The following is a 24,630-nucleotide window of genomic DNA, read 5'->3' on the forward strand; positions in this document are numbered from 1 at the left end:
GATTGTCACTGAAAGCTGGTCCGATGCACCAACGTATAATCATCTGCCATCTCTGTTACTCTTCTCACTCCCTGAACTTTCTGTTCATCCACATGAATCCTTATCATCTCTGGAAGTGAGTTTTTAAACTTCTCCAACAGATTAATCTCTCTTAGAGCCTCATAGGTCTTATCTGTTTTTAAGGCCCACACCTATCAATCAAAATGACTATGTTTAATCTTTCAAACTCAACATAAGTCTGACCTGGTTCCTCCTTTGTGTTTCTGAACCACTGTCTATATGCTTCTTGTACCAATTCATAAGCAAGCAAAATAGCCTGTTTAACCTCTGCATAACCTCTTGACTCCTCATCTGACAGCACAAGCTCTGCCTACCAGTTTAGTCTGAACTAGCATTACCCACAAGTCCTTGGACTACTCCATCTGCTTAGCCAATTTTTCAAATGAAATAAAGTAGGCTTTTACATCTTTCTCATCAAAATGTGGCAGAGTTTTGATGTATTTGTCTATTATCTCTACCTTCTGTTTTAACCTCCATCCGGGTAACTTGACTTTGCTGACTAAGTTGCAACTTCTCAAATTCAAATTCTCTCTTTTTCTCTCTCTTTCCTCTCTCTCTCTTTGCTCAGCGAAGAACCTTCTCTCTCTTTTTCATCTCTCTCACTTCTCGCTTTGTCTCTCCCTTTGTTTATCTTCTAACTCCATTTTCCTCAATTGTAATTTAAGTTTTTCTGACTCTACTGCACTTGACTGTTTCTCTGACACACTTAAGTGTTTGAGTAATTCCTTTACAATTTCTGCTTTAGGTTAAACCCAATTCTAACCTCTTTGCTAATTCTAAGAGTATGGTCTTTTCTTTCTAAACTTTCTTGGCAAATTTGGGAATCATCTTCAAATCCCAGAACCTCTTTAGCAATTTTAAGCGCCATTTCTCTCACTTTTAATTTAACCGACCACAAGTCACCGAAATTAACCAATTGTCTCACCTACATTTTGCTTAATGATCTAGGGCACTAATTGGCAAGTGTTTAAATCTGCTGGGATCTTTTTTACCCCAAATCTATTCAAATCTGTCCAAATTTCAGACTAGATCTACCTAAACCTGTCCAAATCACAGACACGAGCCCCACAACCTGTTACCACACGGGGTATACCTTTCAGTTAATTTAAGTCAGACACACAGAAAGCTCACCTTGCCTCAGAACCTGGTAAAGTATGAGCGACAAAAAACTACCAAATCCCACTATTTAAAGAAAAAAAATTGACAAGTTATTATTTAATTCCAAGAAAACATTTAAACAACAACTATCTACACTGTAGTTCTCCATTGTCTGATCAATTTATCTACCTCCCACTCTACAACAATATCCTGGTCCGTTAAAAGCTCCCCGATTAGGTTTTACACAATTCAAATTTCAAAACCAGTCAGCTGTGTCGATTTTCCTGGGTCGTCTTTTCTTCAGTCTTCTGCTTGACAAATATGACATGAAAACCTACCTTCCACAGGGCAATTCTGCAGGCCGTATGGTGCTCTTTGCTACTCTGGCTGACTGTCCAGATTACCCGATTTCCAGATCCCAAAACTTCGGACCATCTCATTGGCTTGATGTCGTCAAAACAGTAAAATTCAAATGCAATTGGACTTTGATATCCTGGGGCATAATTTAAACTGATTGGCCCAATTCGAATTTGTTGTGTATCATAGCAATAGTTTCAGCTATTTGTTTCACGACCAAATGTTACACTTGTAAATTTTTCAGCACACTCTGTGTGTTTCAAGGTCCGTGCCAGCTTTTCACTCTTTCTTAAAGGTATAGTACACCTCTACAACCTCAGAACAGTGTTGTGGGGAAGCAAGCATACAATTCCATTCTTCAAACGGTCTCTGAGCTCCTACCTCCGAGGGCTGAGTACAGGAGTTGGGAGGTCATGTTGCGGCTGTACAGGACATTGGTTAGGCCACTGTTGGAATATTGCCTGCAATTCTGGTCTCCTTCCTATTGGAAAGATGTTGTGAAACTTGAAAGGGTTCAGAAAAGATTTACAAGGATGTTGCCAGGGTTGGAGGATTTGAGCTACAGGGAGAGGCTGAATAGGCTGGGGCTGTTTTCCCTGGAGCGTCGGAGGCTGAGGGGTGACCTTATAGAGCTTTACAAAATTATGAGGGGCATGGATAGGATAAATAGGCAAAATCTTTTCCCTGAGTTGGGGAGTCCAGAAGTAGAGGGCATAGGTTTAGGGTGAGAGGGGAAAGATATAAAAGAAACCTAAGGGGCAACTTTTTCACACAGAGGGTGGGACGTGCATGGAGTGAGCTGCCAGAGGATGTGGTGGAGGCTGGTACAATTGCAACGTTTAAGAGGCATTTGGATGGGTATATGAATAGGAAGGGTTTGGAGGGATATGGGCCGGGTGCTGGCAGGTGGGACTAGATTGGGTTGAGATATCTGGTCGGCATGGACGGGTTGGACCGAAGGGTCTGTTTCCATGCTGTACATCTCTATGACTCTATGATTTGTGGTAAGTCTGAAATGAATGGTACAATGTTAGGACTGATACCATGTTTGCCACATCACACAAGCCCCAATGCTGTGAGTGCATGGTATCCTTCAAGCCCAGGGTTTTGTTGTGTGCATTAGGTTAGCCACCTCTCTAGTCTAACTAGAAGAGTCGTGTTGGGGTAAAAAAGAAATATATTTTGCTACAGATAACATGTCTGTTACCTGCATGATGCAGAGTCTGAGCAGAAAACACTCATAGAGTCATAGAGCAGTGCAATGTAGAAACAGACCCTTTAGTCTAATTGGCCCTTGCCGACCAGATATCCTAAATCAATCTAGTGCCATTTGCCAGCATTTGGTCTCTAAACCCTTCTATTCATGTACCCATCCAGATGCCTTTTAAATGTTGTCCCAGAGCCCTCCCCCCCACCCCCCAACTTCCTCTCGTGGGTGATTCCATACACACACCACCTTCTGTGTGAAGAAGTTGCCCCTTTTGAATCTTTTCTCTCTCATCTTAAACCTATGCCCTCTAGTTTTGGATTCCCTTACCCTGGAGGTAAGGCTATTCACCCTATCCATGCCCCTCATGATTTTATAAACCTCCGTAAGGTCACCCCTCAGCCTCTGACACTCTAGGGAAAATAGTCCCAGCCTGTTCGGCCTCTCCCTATAGCTCAAACCCTCCAACCAATCCTTGTAAATCTTTTCTGAACCCTCTCAAGTTTCACAATATCCTTCCTATAGGAGGGAGACTAGAATTGAACGCAGTATTCCAAAAGTGGCCTAACCAATGTACTGTACAGCCGCAACAAGTCATTCCAGGCCTTCCACTCATCCTGCTCTGGCTCGCACTGTCTGCTTAATTCCCCTGACCCAGGTCATATCATACCTGCGTGGGTGATACATACGTCCTGTTTTAACCCTTTCAGGCCAACATACAACATGCACACTTTAAGTCACTTAGGAGGCTGATGTGGGGAAATGCTGTGCATTTTGTTATTTTCATGTTATTATTTTGAATTCTACGAGATCAGTCACACCCATCACAGTTATAATTGTTGCTCTAGTTACTGTGAAAGAAGTGGAATTATATCGCTAATTATATCCCTAGGTGGGTTAGCCATGGGAAATGCAGGGTTACATGGATAGGGTAGGGAGGGTGGGATACATCCCAGGCTGCCTTTGAAGGACTGGGAGAGTACAAGACCCAAAAAGACCATTCTGATTTTGAAGAGATGTCTGTAATAAAGTTGAATATTGTCCAGTATGGGCCTAGGATCTCTGCAATGTCAGTCTCTGGGAGCTGTGACTCCAGTTCCTGAGATCAGGGTCTCTGAACTGGGAATGTGCACTCTGTCTGTGTCCCTCCAGTGCAGGTCAGGGGTCAGGAATGGATCTGCGATCATGCTGTAACTTTGTGGTCAGTGCTGTGTGACTGCATTAATCTGACCTCATTTGTGCTTGTGCTGTGTCTTGCAGAGTTGCGTTGGACCATCCACCTCTGTATCTGTGCTGAACCACAGCCAGTGGAGCAAGTTGACAGCTCGACCCGACTCTGCTGAGACCAGACCGTGCCTCGGTGGAGATCTGGAAACGCTGTTTGGAGTGAAGCTTGGATGGACGGCAACAGTTCAGCAGCAAAGACGGACACATCTGTGAGAGGTTCTGGCAAGGACTCGGCCCAGGAGCAGGTGAACATCACTGTAGGTAAAAACAATGATTGCAGATGCTGGAAACCAGATTCTGGATTAGTGGTGCTGGAAGAGCACAGCAATTCAGGCAGCATCCGAGGACAGGCAAAATCAACGTTTCGGGCAAAAGCCCTTCATCAGGAAGAAGGGCTTTTGCCCGAAACGTTGATTTTGCCTGTCCTCGGATGCTGCCTGAATTGCTGTGCTCTTCCAGCACCACTAATCCAGAACATCACTGTAGTCTGCTCATCTCCATGAACCACTTCCCCACCACCTCCCTACGGGGAAAACACCACAACAGCAGTGAGGTTTTATATAGCAGTCAGTCCATTCAGGTCACACCTCCCTTTACCGTACTATTTCAAAACCTTTTCACCTTGAACCCTGTCTGTCCTCCACCCTATCACAGACTGTCCTTTCTGTTCTCTTCACTCCACCTCCCCACTGAGTCCCCACTGAGTCCCCACTACATTCTTACCTCTCCTCCATTCTCATAGATGGTCATTGACTTGATCCTTCCATAGACACGGCTTGAGTCTTTCCACAATCCCCCGTGCTCATTCCAGCATCTGAAAGATTTTGCTTTTCTTAGAATCTCAACAGTGTGGAAGCCGACCATTCAGCCCATCGAGTCCACACCCACTCGCCCAAGAGCATCCCACCCTCCCTACCCTATCCATGTATCCCTGCATTTCCCATGGCTAACCTAGCCTGCACATCCCTGGATACTGTGGGTAATTTAGCATGGCCAGTCCACATATCCTGCACAGCTTTGGATTGTGGGAGGAAACCGGAGCACCCGGAGGAAACCCCACGCAGACACGGGGAGAATGTGCAAATTCCACACAGACAGTTGCCCGAGGTGGGAATCGAACCCAGGGTCCCTGGTACTGTGAGGTAGCAGTGCTAACCACTGTGCCACCATGCCACCCCTTTTACGGAGAGTCATTTTAAAAGATCCGAGCACATTTAACCCAGAGTGACATATTCTGGAGGCACTGGGATGGCACCCTTTAATATCCCATCCCTTCCAATCCCACCCTCCCCTTCACTCCCCACCCTTTAATATCCCACCCATTAATATCCCACCCATTACAATCCCACCCTCCCCTTCACTCCCCACCCTTTAATATACCACCCCTTCTAATCCCACCCTCCCCTTCACTCCCCACCCATTAATATCCCACCCATTCCAATCCCGCCCTCCCCTTCACTCCCCACCCTTTAATATCCCACCCATTCCAATCCCGCCCTCCCCTTCACTCCCCACCCTTTAATATCCCACCCATTCCAATCCCACCCTCCCCTTCACTCCCCACCCTTTAATATCCCACCCATTCCAATTCCACCCTCCCCTTCACTCCCCACCCTTTAATATCCACCCCTTCCAATCCCACCCTCCCCTTCACTCCCCACCCTTTAATATCCCACCCATTCTAATCCCACCCTCCCCTTCACTCCCCACCCTCACCTTCACTCCCCACCCTTTAATATCCCACCCTTTCCAATCCCACCCTCCCCTTCACTCCCCACCCTTTAATATCCCACCCATTCCAATCCCACCCTCCCCTTCACTCCCCACCCTTTAATATCCCATCCCTTCCAATCCCACCCTCCCCTTCACTCCCCACCTTTTAATATCCCACCCATTCCAATCCCACCCTCCCCTTCACTCCCCACCCTTTAATATCCCACCCATTCCAATCCCACCCTCCCCTTCACTATCCACTCTAGTCCTACCCTCTCTGTCACTCCCCTGATGCAACAACTACCTTACTTAGATGGTATCTTTAATGCAATTGAACATTCCAAGGTGCTACGTAGGAGCTTTCTCGAGCAATCTGTTGCAATGAGCTACATGTTGGGGTGGTTGTATCAGGTTTAATGCTAAAAGCTTGTTTAAATATGTCACTTGAAAGGAAGCTCTGTAAGGAAGAGTGTATCGACGGGGAATTCAAGAGGTTGATGTCTGGACAACTGCTGACTTGTAATTAAACCTGGGAATGCAACAAGGGGGCCAGAGTCAGAGGATTGCTGATATCTTAGGGGGTTGTGGAGTTGGAGGAGAATCCAGAGATAGGGAGGGGCAAGGTCATGGAGGGATTTGAAAAGCAAGATGAGAAGTTTTTAACAATCGAGTTGTTGCTTGAGCAGAAGCTGGTGTAGGTCAGACAGCACAGGGATGATAAGGGTACAGACTGGCTGCACATTAAGGCACAGGAAACAGCATAGAACATAGAACAATACAGCACAGAACAGGCCCTTCGGCCCTCGATGTTGCGCCGCCCTGTGAACTATTCTCAGCTCATCCCCCGACACTATCCCATCATCATCCATGTGCTTATCCAAGGATTGTTTAAATCTCCCTAATGTGGCTGAGGGCAGGGTATTCCATGCCCTTACCACTCTGAGTAAAGAACCTGCCTCTGACATCTGTCTTAGATCTATCACCCCTCAATTTGTAGTGTTGCCCCCTCGTATAAGCTGACGTCATCATCCTAGGAAAAAGACTCTCACTGTCTACCCTACCGTATCCTCTTATCATCTTGTATGTCTCTATCAAATCCCCCTTTAGCCTTCTTCCTTCCAATGAGAACAGACCCAAGTCTCTCAGCCTTTCCTCATAACACCTTCCCTCCAGACCAGGCAGCATCCTGGTAAATCTCCTCTGCACCTTTTCCAATGCTTCCACATCCTTCCCAAAATATGGCGACCAGAACTGTACACAATATTCCAAGCATCTTGGATAATCTCAAGTTTCTAGAGGATTCTGTGCCAGAGAGGAGCCAGGATTGTGTGGGAATAGCCGAGTCAGGAGTTGGATGTGAATTTCAGCAGCAAATGATCCGAGACGGGGCAATGTCATGTAGGTGGGAATTACTGGTTTCAGTGAGGAGATTGGAAGATCATCTTGGGGTCAAAGACCAGATTCATCCCACGCTGTGTTTCCAGGGAGAAGGATAGCGACAGTTGCTAGACAATGGAATTTGGATCCGGAATTGAAAAGAGTGACTTTTGATTTCTTCCCGCACCCCCTTATTGGGCATTTGAAAAAAAAAAATCTGCATTCACATAATGCCTCAACCTCCCAAAGCTCAATACTTTGGAATGACGGATACCTATGGTTAACGTACTGACAGTAACAAGAATAATGTGAGCTGAAGGATACATACTGGCCAGGGCACAAGGGGTCTGTGTTAAACAGTGTCGCCAGACCTTTGGGGACAGAAAAGCCCTTGGTTTAAATGTTTTGTCAGGAAAATGGCGCCCCTGACAGTGCAGCGCTCTCTCCACACTGCACCACAGTAATCAGCTTGAATTGGGCACCACAGTGTGAGTTTAGCCCATGACTGGACTGAGTTGAGAGGGAGCCCAATGGGACAAGGATTACATACAATACTGCCTTCTGGGGCGGAGTAGAGAGGACAGGGTTAAAACCAGCAAATGGAGGCCATTTGCACAAACGTGCAGAGCTGGAGACAGGGCTCTGTTGTGATGGAGACGTAGTGTCTTTGCCTCTGAGCCAGGAAACCCACGTTCAAGTCCCACCTGCTCCAGAGGTATGCAGTACCATCTCTGAACTGGTTGATTTATAATAGCTGCAAATTGGAGGCAAGTTTGGCCCTGTTGAATATATTCACGTGATTGGGCAGGATATGGAATCATTGAATCTCTACAGTGTGGAAGCAGGCCATTTAGCTCATCGATTTCACACTGAACTTCCGAAGAGCATTCCACCCAGACCCAGCCCCAGTCCCCTATCCTGTCCCTGGAATGCTGCATTTCCCATAGCCAATCCACCCTAACCTGCACATCTTCAGACTGTGGGAGGGATCCGAAGCACCCGGAGGAAACCCACGCAGACACAGGAAGATGTGCAAACCCCACACGGACATTCACCCGTGGGTGGTATCAAACCCAGGGTCCCTGGTGCTGTGAGGCAGCAGTGCTAACCACTGAGTCACCGTGCCGCCCCCAGCGGCGATGAGGCAGCAAACCCTGCTCTCTGCCATGTTGAAGATCTGCTCAGGGTGGATGTTACTCCTGGGCCACAATCCCCAATTACCCAGAAGGCAGTTCAGAGTCAGTCACATTGCTGTTGGTCTGGAGTCAAATGTAGGCCAGACCAGGTAAGGACAGCAGATTTCCTACCCATTAGTGATCCAGGTGTTTTTTTTCCAAATCATTCGACTCATCATTCCAGATTTTTATTGAGTTTTAGTTTTGTTATTAGCCATAGTGATTTAGACCCATATCCCCAATTCGTTAGCCTGGAATTTCCTGGATTACTGAACGTGATAAAATTACTGACCACCAAACTAGCACCCCCCTGCTTTTGCTGTATGATGTTTTGTCTATGCTGTGTGTAAGAAATACCCAGATCCACCTCAGTGTTCTCAATCTCCCTTCATCAACAGACAGAGGGAGCTTGAGTGTTGGTGAACTCAGAAGATACCACAGGCCCAATGGAGGTGAACAGACAAAGCACAGAGACAAAGGCAGAGGATAGACAGGTATGGCCACTCTGATGAGAGGGATGAATCTCATACTGTGAGAATGTTTGATGCTGTAATTGTTAAACCTTTGTTAAAGTGATCAAGAGCGTACCAGGGGAATGAGAGGGAGAATGCATCTTGTCTTGAAGAGAGGTTGGAGATACTGGGACTATTTCCACTGGATCCGACAATGTGCAGAGCAGATTTAATTGGGTTTTGAAATGGTGCCAAAGTTTTGATGGAGAAAGCCAAGTGAAAGACATTTCCTTCCTGTTGGATAGCCCATGGAGGATGGTTCTGCAGTTTACCGTTCTGACTGAGAGGGTAACGGGAGGAGGGGGGGAAATGTCTGTACCTGGTGATTGCTGGACTTAATGTTTGAGAGTGAGTCACACCAGTTGACCCAGAAAGTTCAGAATCTTTTCAAGAAAATAGAATGAGCCTATCAATCAGAAGTTACAGAACAATGAGGACAGATTGTGATAATTTTGAGATTGTCAGCAGCTTCTTCCCAAAGTGGAAAGGTCAACTACAAGAGGGTACAGGTTCAAGGTGAGAGGGGGACGGTTTAGGGGAGAATTTCAGGGAAAATGTTTCACACGGACGGTGGTGAGTGCCTGGAACGCATTGCCAGCCGAGGTGGTGGAAGCAGGCACGTTAGCAATGTTTAAGGTGCATCTTGATAGACACATGAAAGGGAGATGAACAGAGGAATAGAAACTGCACATGGGCAATAGGTAGCGGGTTGAAATAAGGACTAGGAACTGGTGCAATCTTGATGGATGGAAGTACCTGCTGCTGTCCTGTGTTGAATTAACACAGGGCTGTGAGAGTGAGTGGAACAATAGATTCGTTTATGATTGGTACGGGACCATGGCGAGAGAGTGAGGCTGTGGGATTTGTTTGGGAGGGTCACAGGGAGAGAGTGGGATTGAGAGAGGGTCACTGGGAGAGAGTGGGATTTGTTTGGGAGGGTCACTGGGAGAGAGTGTGATTAGTTTGGGAGGGTCACTGGGAGAGAGTGGGATTGAGAGAGGGTCACTGGGAGAGAGTGGAATTTGTTTGGGAGGGTCACTGGGAGAGAGTGTGATTAGTTTGGGAGGGTCACTGGGAGAGAGTGTGATTAGTTTGGGAGGGTCACTGGGAGAGAGTGGGATTAGTTTGGGAGGGTCACTGGGAGAGAGTGGGATTAGTTTGGGATTGAGAGAGGGTCACGGGGAGAGAGTGGGATTAGTTTGGGATTGAGAGAGGGTCACGGAGAGAGAGTGGGATTAGTTTGGGATTGAGAGAGGGTCACTGGGAGAGAGTGGGATTAGTTTGGGAGGGTCACTGGGAGAGAGTGGGATTAGTTTGGGATTGAGAGAGGGTCACGGGGAGAGAGTGGGATTAGTTTGGGATTGAGAGAGGGTCACGGAGAGAGAGTGGGATTAGTTTGGGATTGAGAGAGGGTCACTGGGAGAGAGTGGGATTAGTTTGGGATTGAGCGAGGGTCACAGGGAGAGAGTGGGATTAGTTTGGGATTGAGAGAGGGTCACGGAGAAAATGGGATTAGTTTGGGATTGAGAGAGGGTCACAGGGAGAGAGTGGGATTAGTTTGGGATTGAGAGAGGGTCACGGGGAGAGAGTGGGATTAGTTTGGGAGGGTCACTGGGAGAGAATGGGATTAGTTTGGGATTGAGAGAGGGTCACGAAAAGAGTGGGATTAGTTTGGGATTGAGCGAGGGTCACAGGGAGAGAGTGGGATTAGTTTGGGATTGAGCGAGGGTCACAGGGAGAGAGTGGGATTAGTTTGGGATTGAGAGAGGGTCACAGGGAGAAAGTGGGATTAGTCTGGGATTGATGCAGCCATGAAGAAGGACAGACTCAATGTCTCTGAGTCTAACGAAATTATGAATTTCATTCATCAGTTACTGGCTGTTTGATAGGGTGACTGTTGTGGGAATATTGTTTGTGACCTGTCGCATGCTGGGCAGTGAGTCTATTCCACCAGGGGCATTATGTTAGATTCTGATGCTTTAACCCCCTGATAGAGTATCTTCCAGTTACCCCCTTGCCTGGGATGTGACACCATTCTGGGCTTGGGAGGTCCTCCCTCTGTCTCTATCCCGGCCAAACTGGCTGAGCTGGGTTGAGGAGTAATCCTTGCATTGCTGGCTTCCTGGTGAAAGGCATGTGCTATGGTGTGGTGGTGTGCAGCTGATACTGAGCAAGACCCGGTTCCAGGGTGGCAGGGTTCCAGAGACTGGAGGGCCTGGGGAGTCAGAGCCAGGCTCTCTGGAAGCACTTGCCAAGACAGTGACCTTGTTTCACAAAGTGATTTACAGCACACAGCCCCAGCCAGCACTGCCTCAATTACAGGCAGCCTGCTGAAAGATTTAACTCCACGCCAATCAAAGGCAGAGTCTGCAAAATCAATTAAGGTTGAAGCTTTTTGCTTTGGGCTCCAGTTGGAAGGGCGGTTTCGGAAACTTGAGAGTCAAGATCCTTAACTGTTTTACAACTCGTGAAGCTCAGTTTGAGTGATCAGACAGCAGCGTGTGGCCATTCGACCCAATAAAACCCTGAATTCATGGTGCACAGTGGCTCTGATAGAGCATGAGAAAGCCAAGGAAAATATGGTAAGGCTCACGGAGTGAAAACTCAGTCATACAGCACAGAAACAGACCCTTCGGTCCAACCAGTCCATGTTGACCATAGTCCCAAACTAAACTAGCCCCACCTGCCTGTGCTTGACTTATTCATGTATTTACATAAATGTCTCTTAAACATTGTAACTATACCCGCATCTACCACTTTCTCTGGAAGTTTATTCCACACATTAACTTTTCTCTGTTCTAAAAGGTTACCCCTCAATCTCCTATACTCCAGGGAAAAAAGTCCCAGCCCTATCCAGCCTCTCCTCATAACTCAAACCTTCCATTCCCGGAAACATCCTGGTAAATCTGTTCTGAATCCTCTCCTGCTTAATAATATCCTATCACAGGGCGTCCAGAACTGGACACAGTATTCCAGAACAGGCCTGATCAACATCCTGTACAACCTCAACGTAATGTCCCAACTCCTATACCCAAAGGACCGAGCAATGAAGACAAGTGTGTTAAATGCCTATCTGTATGTGACACAAATTTCAAAGAATTATGTACCTGAAACCCTATATCTTTCTGTTCTACAACAGTACCCAAGCACCTATGTTTGATTGTATAAGCTCTGCCCTTGTTTATTTTACCAAAAAATTCAAAATACCTTGCATTTATCCAGATTAAACTGCATCTGCCACTCTTCAGCCCATTGGTCCAGTTGATCAAGATTCCTTCTTCAAAGAGGTTGGCTTAAAGGATAGTCTTAAAAGACAAGAGAGAGATTTATGGAGGGAGTTTCAGAGTATCAGGAGGTTCACTTGACTGATAGCTAAGGTTGGCGAGTTACTTACAGAGGAAGGGTTGGATGGGGCTGGGCGTGGGGGTTGAGAAGAATGGGAGGCAATCTTATTGAAATATATGAGATCTGTCGGAAAGCTGAAAAGGTGGATGCTGACTTCTTGCTGCAGACATTCTGTCTGGAGTCTTTCCTGACATAACGGTAAGCAAGGTTTTTTTTTTAAGAGCTTTTTCTTTCAGGATCATTTACCATTTGATCTGTACAATACAACTTCACACATATTTTTGAACATCTCTTATTTGGAAAGGTGTCACTGGAAGTTCAATCCAGGCTGTTTCCATTATCCATGATTCAGCCTGGAAAATGTTGGACTACATTTTGAAGCCACATGTCTCTGATTGTGTGTCCTGGAAATGAGAAATTCTTCTTTTGCAGCCAGACTCTGCAGCTGTTAAGAGATTTTTTCTTTTATGTCAACTTTCATGAACAAAGCATTCTAAGCTCCCAACTCTCTCTAGTTCCTGCAATGTGCTCAAAAGTGGATTGCAGGCCGTTAAATTTTGTTTTTATTTTTAATTTTCCTCATAGATTACTCACAAGAATCTGAGTGTGGATATTCCAGTGTTGAACCATTCAATAGACATTTCTTATAAGAGACAGTGAGGACTGCGGATGCTGGCCATCAGAGTTAAAGAGGGTGGTGCTGGAAAAGCACAGCAGGTCAGGCAGCTTCCAAGGAGCAGGAGAGTTGGCGTTTTGGGCATAAGCCCTTCATCAGGGAAGAGGCTTATGGGCCAAGGGGGTTGAGAGATAAATGGGAGGGGGGGGGGGGGGGGTGGGGTTGGGAGTAAGGTAGCTAGGAATGCAATAGGTATATGAAGGTGAAGGTGAAGGTGATGGGTCAAAGAGGAGATGTTTCTTATAGCTAACTACCATAAAGAGACATTACATTCACAGGTGTATAAGCATCTGAGATGACCTTGACCTATTCAGTTACCTAGCAACATGCTTCCAGTAGCGTGTCATGCTTGCCATGATCCCTGAGTAAGATGGAGCATGTTTATATCCTGAGGTCACAAATGGTGATGGTTTTGTGAATGTGTTTCTTGACACTGTGCTGACTGTAAAATATATAACGGTTTCCTCTGGCTCACCACCAAAAGCCAGGTTTTGAGTGTTCTGACCTCAGGAACTCTGTCCTCCTCCTGCCTCAATTCTCTTCTGGGATTTGTTCAGCCTTGTGTGTAAGCATTAGTTGTGATGACAGGCTCATTATCAAGAGAAACTGTGTCCCATTGGATATAACAGGGGCTAGAAGCCAAGTCTAGCCCTCCTTAAGTGAGGAGACAAAAGTAAGTCCATGTAAACTATGTTGTGGAGAATTCATCTGCCTTTCTTTTTTTTTGAAATCACCTTCTAAAAGGTTTGTAAAGGCTGAGGGCTCCTGTTTTGGCTCAGCTGGGTTATTTATGGAAAGCCTTGCTGTGGACTTCTGCCCTGAAGGTTCAGAAATACAATAGGTGTCTAAGAGGTTTTGGGAGTATGCTTCAATATGCTGACTGCCAGGATGCTGTCATCTAGGATGTTAGTCAGTCAGCCGGCTAATTGTCAGTTCAAGTGCAATCAGCAATTGCCCAAACTCAATTTTGGGAGACAGTGCTCCAATGGTATTATTGTTAGACTCTCAGTCCAGAAACTCCGCGGATGTTCTTGGGACGAGATTAGAGTGGTGTTGGAAAAGCACAGCAGGTCAGGCAGCATCCAAGGAGCAGGAGAATCGATGTTTCGGGCAAGGACATCCTGCTATGGAATTAAAGTTCAGTAAAATATCTGGAATTCAGGGCTCTAATGATTGACCATGAAACCACCTGCCAACTTCTGGATCAGTGGTGCTGGAAGAGCACAGCAATTCAGGCAGCATCCGACGAGCAGCAAAATAGGCGTTTCGGGCAAAAGCCCTTCCAGCACCACTGATCCAGAATCTGGTTTCTAGCATCTGCAGTCATTGTTTTTACCACCTGCCAATTGTCAGGAAAAACCCATCATTCCCTTCACTAATGTCCCTCAGGAAAGGGAACTGCCATCCTTACCTGGTCTTCCAGACCCATAGCAATGTGGTTGACTCTTAACTGTCCTCTGGGCAATTAGGGGTGGGCAGTAAATGATGGCCTATCGAGAGATGCCCACATTCCATGAATGATTGTTTTAAAGGTACTCAAATATAAATATGTCACAGGTTTGGGACCAGCATCTGATTGGTGAACGTTGCAATGTCTCCTATGATATAGAACTATGGAGAAAGAGAACAACGGATTGGATAATCTCCGAGAGGTAGTACAGGCCAGCAAGGTCACATGACCTCCTTCTGTGGTATATGCTGTTCTGCTTCTAAATTGTTCCATTGCCTGGGCCTGTGACTAAACGTAAATATTCATTCTTTTCAACAACCTACAGGAGGTGAGAAAGTCTGAGCTCGAAACTGCACCAGGAGAACAGGAGGCATCGAAGACAGAGGTAGTGCAAGTGAGTCTTAGAGTCATGCAGATTAATGGAGACAGACCCTTCAGTCCAACTCATCCATATCCTAAATTAATCTAGTCCCATTTGCCAGCATTTATCCCATATCCCTCCAAACCCTTCCTATTCATATACCCGTCCGGATGCCTTTTAAATGTTGTAATTGTACCAGCCTCCACCACATCCTCTGGCAGCTCATTCCACACACATACCACCCTCTGTGTGAAAAAGTTGCCCTTTAGGTTCCTTTTAAATCCTTCCCCTCTCACCTTAAATGTATGCCTTCTAGTTTTAGACTCCCCTCCCCTTGGAAAAAGACCTTGGCTACTCATCCTATCCTCATGATTTTATAAACCTCAATAAGGTCACCCCCTCAGTCTCCGATGCTCCAGGGAAAACAGCCCCAGCCTGTTCAGCCTCTCCCCATAGCTCAAATCCTCCAACCCTGGCAACATCCTTGTAAATCTTTTCCGAACCATCTAAAGTTTCACAAAGTCTTTCCTATAGCAGGGAGACCAGAATTGAATGCAGAATTCCAAGTGTTTGAACCCAGTGTGATGTTGGCCAGTCTTCTGTTGAGTGTGACGTGGTTGTTTTTTGGTGCCATCCAGTGGCGCTAACTCCACCACCTTCTGAGACTGAGAGTTCTCATTTCACACAATCCACACTTATCGTCTGTCCAGACGTTGTATGTTCACATGCAGTAATATTACGGTGATTGCATTAGTTGTTGCAAGAAACGCTGCTAAAACGATGAGTAGCTGAGGGCACAGATCTCTGCTGCCTGGTCACCATGTCCACCTTCTCAATAAGTCCAGATTGAAGCACTACCTTGGCCTGGGCTTATTGGAGCAGCCTCACGCTGAATCACTACTCTAGTGATCCCATTTAGTGAAAGATGGAAAAGGTAGAGAAAAGATTTACAGCCATGGTTTTGGTGATGAGAGACTTCAATTTGTTGTATGGGTGCGAGAAGCTGGGATTGGAAGTTGAGTGGAGAGATGGGGCAGAGGTCTGGACAGAGCAGGCAGTGAGAAACTGCTCTCAGTGGACAGTAGGGCTGTGAGCCATGTATGTAATGCGAGTGGCCAAAGAAACAATCTTTCTTTCCATAGTGAGCCTTCACTGTGATGGAGGCAGACTCAACCCTGTCTTTCAAAAGGGAATGGGATCATCATCGGAAGAGAAAGATTTGGAATGCTACAGGGAAGGGTGGGGTTGGGGGTGAGATTAACAGGGGAGGTGGGTCTAGCTGCTGCATTGCTATTACAGAGAACTGCTGGCAACGCAGTGGGCCAAATGGTCACCTCCTGTGGTTTGCATCTCCTGTGATCCTATATTTTTGGCAACGGAGTGCAAGAATCCATGTTGGGTGTTTCTGGAAACCAAGTGTTCCATAATGAGAAATCAGGAACTGCTCCCAGGGATTTAGTCCAAAGAGAGCTAGTGTTGGGAGAGGTTTCCTTAACGTTCTCCCTTCGTGCCGAGTGATCTATCCATCAAGTCTGGGTCACGTGTCCAAGTTTGATTGGTCTTTCATGCTTAAATATCTGTTTTACCGCTGGGCAGGTTCAGCAGGAGGGGATGGGATCTGCTGTTGCTTCAATAGAGGCCTGATGAAGGGCTTTTGCCCAAAACGTCGGTTTTCCTGCTCCTCGGATGCTGCCTGACCGGCTGTGCTTTCCCAGCACCACTCTAATCTAGACACTGTTGCTTCAATAGAACCAAATATTGAATGGCCAGTTATTTCCATTGAATCTGTTGCTGTAGTAATCTGGTTCAATAGGAATTTTACGTTTTGCGGTTCCTGGCTGGGTGTGGTGGAGATGCCTTTGGCCTATTTTGAGGCCTGTAGTACCATAGCTCTGCATTAGGGGAGTTTCAGACCTTACCTCAGGCTAGGCCTTAGGCCTTGGTCCATGAATTTTCGGTCTGCTCCGGACAGCAACAGGGTTGGAAGCAAAATTCCTCAGGATGCAGTGGGAATGGGTGGGTTTCTGCTCCCCTTGTTTCCTCAGTAATGTTCTGTCATTCTTAAGAACATTTGGGGCTGTCATGAAGTCAAGGGGCTCTAGTTATAGAACAGCTGCAGGAAGGATGTCTCCGAGTGACTAAGGGGTGTCCAGAACTAAGCCTCAGAATAAGGAGCAGGTCCACTGAGACGGGGAGGAATTTCTTTATTTGGAGAGGAATGAATTCTTGGAAATGCTCTACTCCAGAGGACTATGGAGGTCCAGTCATTTGACTATGTTCAAGGCAGAGATTGATAGATATTTTAGATATTAAGGCATGAAGGGATTTGGGGATAGTGCAGGAAAATGGTGTTGAAGTAGATGATGGTCATGATTTAGAAACAGAACAGGCTCAAGGGGCTGAATGGCCTTTTCCTGCTCCTATGTTCCTATATGCTAATTCTAAAATTTCCATCTTCCAGTGCTAATCCTCCATGCTCTTGCTCACTCCCTCGCTTCATAACAACTTATAAACCTTCTTGAGGTTTCCATATCCCTCCAGTTCTCACCTCCTATGCATCCCCTGATGTCCTTCAACTCATTTCCTCTTTCTTTTGGCCCTTATTGATGCTTCCTCCCCTGTTTTAAGAAACTGGTTAATATTAATGCCTGCAGCTAAGTCTCTGGCCCTCTTCTGAGTGTCTCAATACGTGACTCAGTATCCAATCCTGACTGCTTGTCACTCGGAGTCCACTCTCATCTGCTTGTCATTCCTGTGAAGCACTTTGGGAGAATTTATGATGCCAGTGGTGCCTGATCAATGTAAGTTGTTATTGTTCATTGTTGTACTAGAACCAGGTTGGGGGAAAGGGGTTATGTGTATAGCTGGTGTGACTGGACAACTGTTGGCCCGGGGGCGGAGTCAGAAATTGAGTGATCACTTCCTTGAGGTGCCAAGGATGCCTCTCAAACCACTTCCAGTTTAACCTGTTGGGCTGATTCCCTCTCCCTTGGCCCAGGGAGAGTGAGGAAGCCGTTCATTTTGAGTTGAGTTCCTTAGTGCCCGAATCTGAAATACCTGAAACAGGAGCAGGAGTTGGCCATTCAACCCCTCAATCCTGCTCTGCCAGAACATGACCTCAGTGCCATGATCCTGATATGACCTCCCACTTGGCCTCCACATTCTGCACTACCCCATCAGAGGAAACCATTTCTCTTTGGTCTCTTGGCTCTCTTGGATCTGTCAGCATTTTGCGAATATATTGGCACTGAACAACCAATCAGCACCGTTATGTCTCCTGGGGGTGTGAACTGTTGTGATTGTTTGAAATTTGGCATTCTTGACAAGTGCCAGAAGCAGAGGTTCAACAGCACATCTCGCTTCAGAAGTGCGTTGTTGGTTGCAGAGCTTTGTCCCCGAGGTGGTGAAAGGCGCTATATAAATGCAGACCTTGCCTGATGCGGGAAGTGACGTTGCTTTTGGGTTTACTTGCAGAGTACGCCGCTGGATATCATTGACATTGGGAAAGGTTTGAAGATGCAATCGGAGAAACCTCATTTAGTGAGTCTGGGTCGTGGGCGTCTCAGCATCGCTATTACACTGCTGCCAATAAACGAGGGTAAGAAGCGGGTCAATGGTCCGTCTGCTTAATACAAAGTTGTCCTTGCAAACGTACAACTACTTTTATTTATTTGCTTTTCCTTTACTTTTTTCATGGCATATGGGCATTGGCCATTTGTTGCCCATCTCTAACATTGAACTGAGTGACTTGCTGCAGCCATTTCGGAGTCAGCCCCATTGCTGTGAGCCTGTCGGTCAGACCAGGTAACGACAGCAGATTTCCTTCCTTGAAGGATGTTTGTGAACCAGAAGGCCACCACTCCCTGAGACCAGCTTCCGACCCTTATTAGCAGCAGGAGAACCAAGGGTTGGCCATTCGTGAGACTATTGCTGATCTTCCCCTCCAACCTGTTTATCTCCACAATCCCCACATCATTTTTCCTTGTTAACTTGTAAAAATCTACTATCCTCAGAATTTATTCCCATCAGCCGCTGAGGTGGGAATTGAACGCATGGTCCCACAGCACTTTGGCCTGGATTATTAGGCCAGTGATATTACCCCTACACACACGCGCACACATATGCACACAGGAAGATACACAGGCAGACATACACATGCATACGCTCGCACAGACACACACACACGTACAAACAGACACATCAACAAACACACATCTACAGGCACATGTACGTACAGACACTCACCTACAGGCACATACACACCTACAAACAGACACACATGCATGCAGACACGCAGACACACACAGACACGCAGACGTACGCAGACGTACGCAGACACACAGATGCGCACACACCCAGAGACACACACAGCTACAGACACAAACACCTACAGATACAGACTTACACAGACACATATGCACACAGCTGCAGACACATACAGACATACGCATTCAGACACACACACACAAACACTTACAGACACACACGCACCAAACCTTTCCTGTGATTTTTTTAATGTGGATTAATGTCCAGTGATCATTTGATCGAGGACCAAGTGGAGGCTGAAAGGACAATCACACAGGATGTGGCCAGCCCACAGTGAAAACATGAGAGAGTGAAACATCCGAGGGCACTGACCGCTCAGCTATTGCGACGTGTCATTTGATCCGGAGAGCCCCCTGTGCGAACGTGGCCCCAGCTGGAAGGTTGATCTTGGTTCAATTCCTGGAAGTGGTGATCAGCTGAAATCTGTAAACAAGCTCCACAGGCCGCTGGGTTGGATCCCTGGTCCTGAGGCATCTCACTGCAGTCGGGGGAGCGGAGGGTGGTGGGGGGGGTGGTGGGGGGGGGGGGGGTGGGGGTGGTTTGGTGTACTACAGTGAAGGTCAGTTCCCCTGGGTTAGGGAGGGGAGAGAGAACGCGAGGTGGGGTGGGGCTGCACAAATGCTGTTGGAGCAGCTGTGGGGGCTCTGGCAGCTCCAGGCTGTGAGCCTCCAGTCGAGACTGCAGCAAGACTCGGTCTGTCTTTCTTTCTCTCTCACCCCTGTGCGAGTCTCTCACAATGACAGCCACCTTCAGTCACTGTCAGAGTCGAGAGTGCTGAGGACTTGTGCAATATCCAAGCCTGAACCTGGTTTGACGTAAATCAGCAACTCCAAGACTGAAGGCAGGAGGTAATGACTGAAAGTAGTTTGATGTGAATTTCAGAGAGAAATCTGTTCGGTTGCGTGCTAAATGCTTGTTAAATGAGAAAATAAACATGCTTGTAGTCTTTTTTTAAAAACCTTTCATGGTGCCTACACGTTTTAACATTAGTCTAGGCTGGACTCTTTTTATAAAAGATATTAGGCAGTGGTTATATTGTCAGTTTTGTTCCCTCACTTACAGAGTGGAAGGGTATCTGAAGCTCTGTAGCAGACCCCCATTCTCTGTCTCTCGAGCTGGGTAAACACGCAAACTGTATTCGGAATGTAACATAAAACAGCGGGAGGCCAGTCAGTTTGCACCAGCTCTTGTTTTGATGGATTACTGAGATGTCTGGTGAGCTCCGTGTTTACATTGAGGCTTTGCTGGGGCTGGAACATCTGCAGTGAGTGCACCATCACATTTGAAACATTACTTCCTTTTCACGCGCTGTTGGCATTGCTGGCAATCAGTGAACCCCTACATTATAGAAGCGGGCCATTCGGCCTGCTGAGTCCATGACAACCCTCTGAAGAGCATCCTTCCCAAACCCACCCAAACTGCATTTTCCCAGGGTCAACCCCAGAAAGACAGGCCAATGCGAGCAGCTTTTGTGAGAACAAATCCACTTGGAACAAGTCATGTCTTATCCTTTTCTGTCCCATGAGTTAAACTTTGACTTGGCCAGTGGACTTTAAAGTTAGCATTCTGTAGAGTTTTCTTTTTTTAATATGATTGTGTTAATATTTTTAAAGGGTAGATATTTATTTGCACAATGCAACTGTTTGATTAAATTACTTACAGTGTGGAAACAGGCCCTTCAGCCCAACAAGTCCACACCAACCCTCTGAAGAGTAACTCACCCCCCCTATATTTCCCTCTGACTAATCCATCTAACACCATGGGCAATTTAGCACGGCCAATTCATCTAACCTGCACAGCTTTGGACTGTGGGAGGAAACCGGAGAAAACCCACGCAGACACGGGGAGAATGTGCAAACTCCGCACAGACAGTCGACTGAGGCTGGAATCAAACCTGGGACCCTGGTGCTGTGAAGCAGGAGTGCTAACCACTGAGCCGTATTTCTTGCAACTTTAAGAGACTAGATATTTGTTGTTGACTAAAGAAACTGATTCTTATTGTGGAATTTAATACAGTCTGAGACCTCAAGGTATTTTCTAATCAACCAGTTCAAAGAAAGTACACACGCCTCTGGAGCAGTGGGACTGGAACCCAGGCCTAGTGAGGCCAAATAAGCACTCAGTCACCACTAATGGGACTAGAAAAGGAAACAGTGACCTCAGTTCATAATACCAGCCGTCCATTTCTCTCTCAATGCACCACATTACATTCCTCCAGGTCAAAGCTGCTGTAAGTATATGCATATTGTTACAACACTCTCCCATAATGCATGTCCCTTCGATCTTCATCATCCTGGAGTTGGGAACAAGGCAGTTGAGTTTTGACATCCATCTAATTTGTCCTAGCTTCAGTCAAAAGTGGTGAACTGGTTGAAATCACTCCTGCATGGTGTGGTAGATGAGGTAAATAATAATATGACAGAGGTTGGACGGGTGCACTGAATCCTTTCCTAGTTTCCTTCCTCTATTGGTCATGACAAAGTTTTAATTTAACCAGAATGGTAGTTTGGGTATTTTATGTAAGTCTGGGACTCTATCAGGTTTAGTATGAGAAACAAGTTTGCCAGATTTCATTCGTTAACTGTTTATTATCAATACAACTGAATCAACACAGTTGCAAAGGTTATTGACTGACAGTTTGGTTTATGCAAACATATATATGGAATTAACCTTTGAAAAAACAAGCCTGAGGAAACACAAAGAAATAGGCAAACTCTCCAGACTGTTACTGCAAAGGTACTTTGGCCACATGAAATTCACACTCAGGAGAAAAGGTTAAGTCACATGGTGAGCTGTATCCAAAGTTATTCTGCACACCTAACCTCATGGCACAGGAGTGTCACCATGGAACCGTTGTAACTGGCTGAATTCCCTTTTGCTATAGATGGTGAGGTAGATTCTGAAATTCACTTCAGGAAACCTTGGAGTGTTAAAGATGACCACTCGTGAGTTTTCAGCTCCTGAGCTTTGCAGAGTGGATTTGCAAACAAAGAGAGAGCGAGCGAAGGCGTGTTGCTCATTAGACAAGATTCCTCAATCCTCTCCAATTGGCTTCAAGGGCCCAGTCAGTGTATTACAAATTAATATCAGGATCACACTGCTTCATAACGATAGAACAGATGGGATGACTGGGTGAACAGATGAAGGTGAAGGTTATCAGAGCACCTGGAGATAGGATGAGATGAAGTAAGTTGGGAAAAGGCTTGAGTTCACGACAAGTTCCCAGCATGAACCTGTTGGGCTGAATGGCCTGTTTCTGTGCCATCTGTCAGCGCAGACTCAGTGAGTGGGAAGGCCTCTTCTGCACTGTATGAGTCTGTGTACTTTTGCGAACTCGGGGAACAGTGCCATGGAATGCGGGTTGGAACATGTCGACTTGATGTGTTTGAGACAGGGATCGTCAGCTGAGAAACCACCTCAGCCCTGCCAGGGCAGTAGGTACAGTGACAATGAGGATTACACTCCATTGCAGACACACTGGGCTGAAGGTAATGTGTTTGCGTGTGATCTTCAGGTACAACTCGGATCGGCACCGAAGACGCTCCTATACCTCAGGACATTATATTACAGGGGGAGGACGTGGCACCTGAACATTGCTATATTGAAAACCGAAAGGGGATGATCAAGCTGCACCCGTGTGGAAACTGCTGCACAATGGATGGACTGCCAGTGAAAGAGCCCACTCTACTGACACAGGGTAGGTCATACACTCTCTTATTGTGGGTTCCCGTTGTTTAGAAATACAAGAGCTGGGGGGGGTGGTGGTGGGGTGAGGGTGGATCTGTGTGTACAGTGTGTCAGGCTGGTGAGCACGTTGATGTAGTAAGGCCGCACAGTGAGCAGCTTCAGCTGTAACTTGGATGTTGGGGTGGACATGCTGTATGCAGGGAGATGGTGACAGACTGGGAGTGCTACTGGACCAGTAAAGCACTGGGGGAGGTGAGATAGGTTCACATCCTACCGGGGCAGCCGGTGGAATCTAAATTCAACAAACAATACGATTAATTAATTGTGACAGCCAGTTGGCAATATCATAGAATCCCTACAGTGTGGAAACAGGCCAATCGGCTCAACGAGTCCATACCAACTCTGTGAAGAGCATCCCACCCCCATTCCCCCAACTCTATCCTTGTAACCCTGCATCTCCCATGGCTAACCCACACATCCCTGGGCACTATGGGCAATTTAGCATGGCCAGTCCACCCTAACCTTGGACTGTGGGAGGACACCAGAGCATTCTGGGGAAACCCACGCAGACACGGGGTGAATGTGTAAACTCCACGCAGACGGTTCCCCCGAGGCTGGAATCGAACCCGGGGCCCTGGAGCTGCGAGGCAGCAGTGCTGACCACAGAGCCACCATGCCGCCCTTCAGTCAGTTGTCACACTTAGTAAGGACGGAGGAGATTGCCAGCAAGGTTGGTGCTCGTGTTTGGAAAGTTAAGTATCGAAGTGTATGTGGACGAACGTCTCGGTTTAGTTTCATTCCCATCATTTCGGCATAAAGGAGGGACAGAAATTTCAGGTGCCAGAGGGTTATTGTTAGCCTCCAGGAGGGTATTTTTACCTGCTGCTGCATTGCTCATATTATTTCCTGGAACATGCAAAACCGCATTAAAGTTGTGGTATTGAAGAATTCAACCGGTTTTTATTGCTATTAAATATTATACATTAACATTACATTCACTAGCCACATAAGCGTCTGGGTTGATAGTAAACCAATAGCTTACAAGAGAGCATTTTGCTTCCAGTAGCATGTAATACTGCAATCAGTCTGAGATAAGATGGAGTGTGAGACATTCGTCCCCTGAGGTTGCATAGATATGTACGGACATACTGACCAGAAGACATAACACAACCATATTCTTATTTTGCAAACATTAAAAACTTCTCCTGAGCAGACATATATGGTCGTGCTTGTTATCAATTCAATGATTTTACAAACGGCTACAGCAAGAATTCATAAGACTAACATTTTAGACTTCAGTGTAACACTTTGGAGGTTTGCCAACATGTTGAGGTGGTAATAATACAGAGTGCAGAATTATATCTTGTTCACTGTTGTGCTTGTTTGCTGACTAGTTGTATTGCTGCTAGTTGCTGTCCCTTCATACCACTGGGGGAAAGTGAGGACCGAGGAAAGTGCTGGATGTCAGAGTCGAGAGTGTGGTGCTGGAAAAGCACAGCCGGTCTGGCAGCATCCTGAGGAGCAGGAGAATCGACATTTCGAGCGTAATCTCTTCATCAGGAAGAGCTTAATATCATTGTACAATCATCATCATTGGAGTGTGCCTCCTGACTATTCTCATGTAGGATTGATGTGTTGTACATTAGCCTGAGCTGAATTCTGTTCCTTTGCAATGTAGCACCATGATCAGTCATGACTTCATATGACCTTCGCTGGTTGCAAAGATGTTGTTGTTGTTGTCCAAGTTCAGGCAATCCCTGGGTTGTGAATAGGTTCTGTTGTGGAGCCCATTCACAAGTCGATTTGTATGCAAGTTAGAACACAATACAGGACAAAAGAGTACAGCTGTTTGTAAATACATGAAAGTGTCTTTAAAATTGCAACCACGTATGGGATTGCTTTCATAAGTATCAGTGTTCGTAAGTCGGATGTTTGCAAATCGGGGGCCCCTCTATTTGTATTTTGAACATGCACTGTCTGCTCAGTGCACAGTTTTAACAGATCTCTTCCCTAATCTTGCATCATGTACCTCCTTCACACTCCACAGGGTATCAAGAAA

General features: G+C 46.4%; 1 protein-coding gene across 18 annotated transcripts in view; it reads left to right on the top strand.

Annotated features, from left to right (window-relative positions):
- The window catches only part of LOC122555472 (pleckstrin homology-like domain family B member 2), a 242,555-nt gene that overhangs the window by 42,637 nt on the left and 175,288 nt on the right, over positions 1-24,630 (top strand). For 11 of the 18 annotated variants that reach the window (XM_087993097.1, XM_087993113.1, XM_087993096.1 and 8 more), the window contains exons 2-5: positions 3,983-4,194; positions 14,523-14,591; positions 18,033-18,156; positions 22,399-22,581. In XM_087993097.1, coding sequence (XP_087849223.1) covers positions 4,120-4,194; positions 14,523-14,591; positions 18,033-18,156; positions 22,399-22,581 — 451 coding nt within the window. In that variant the 5' untranslated portion in view covers positions 3,983-4,119. Of the gene's footprint in view, positions 1-3,982; positions 4,211-8,612; positions 8,709-14,522; positions 14,592-18,032; positions 18,157-19,477; positions 19,733-22,398; positions 22,582-24,630 lie in introns of those variants that run through there. The other 7 variants (XM_087993101.1, XM_087993109.1, XM_087993102.1 and 4 more) reach the window with 6 other exon arrangements.

This window comes from Chiloscyllium plagiosum, unplaced genomic scaffold (genome assembly GCF_037043375.1).
Source record: "Chiloscyllium plagiosum isolate Xiang-an unplaced genomic scaffold, Cpla_swu_hap1 HiC_scaffold_12, whole genome shotgun sequence".
In the NCBI taxonomy this organism is placed as follows: Eukaryota; Metazoa; Chordata; class Chondrichthyes; order Orectolobiformes; family Hemiscylliidae; genus Chiloscyllium; species Chiloscyllium plagiosum.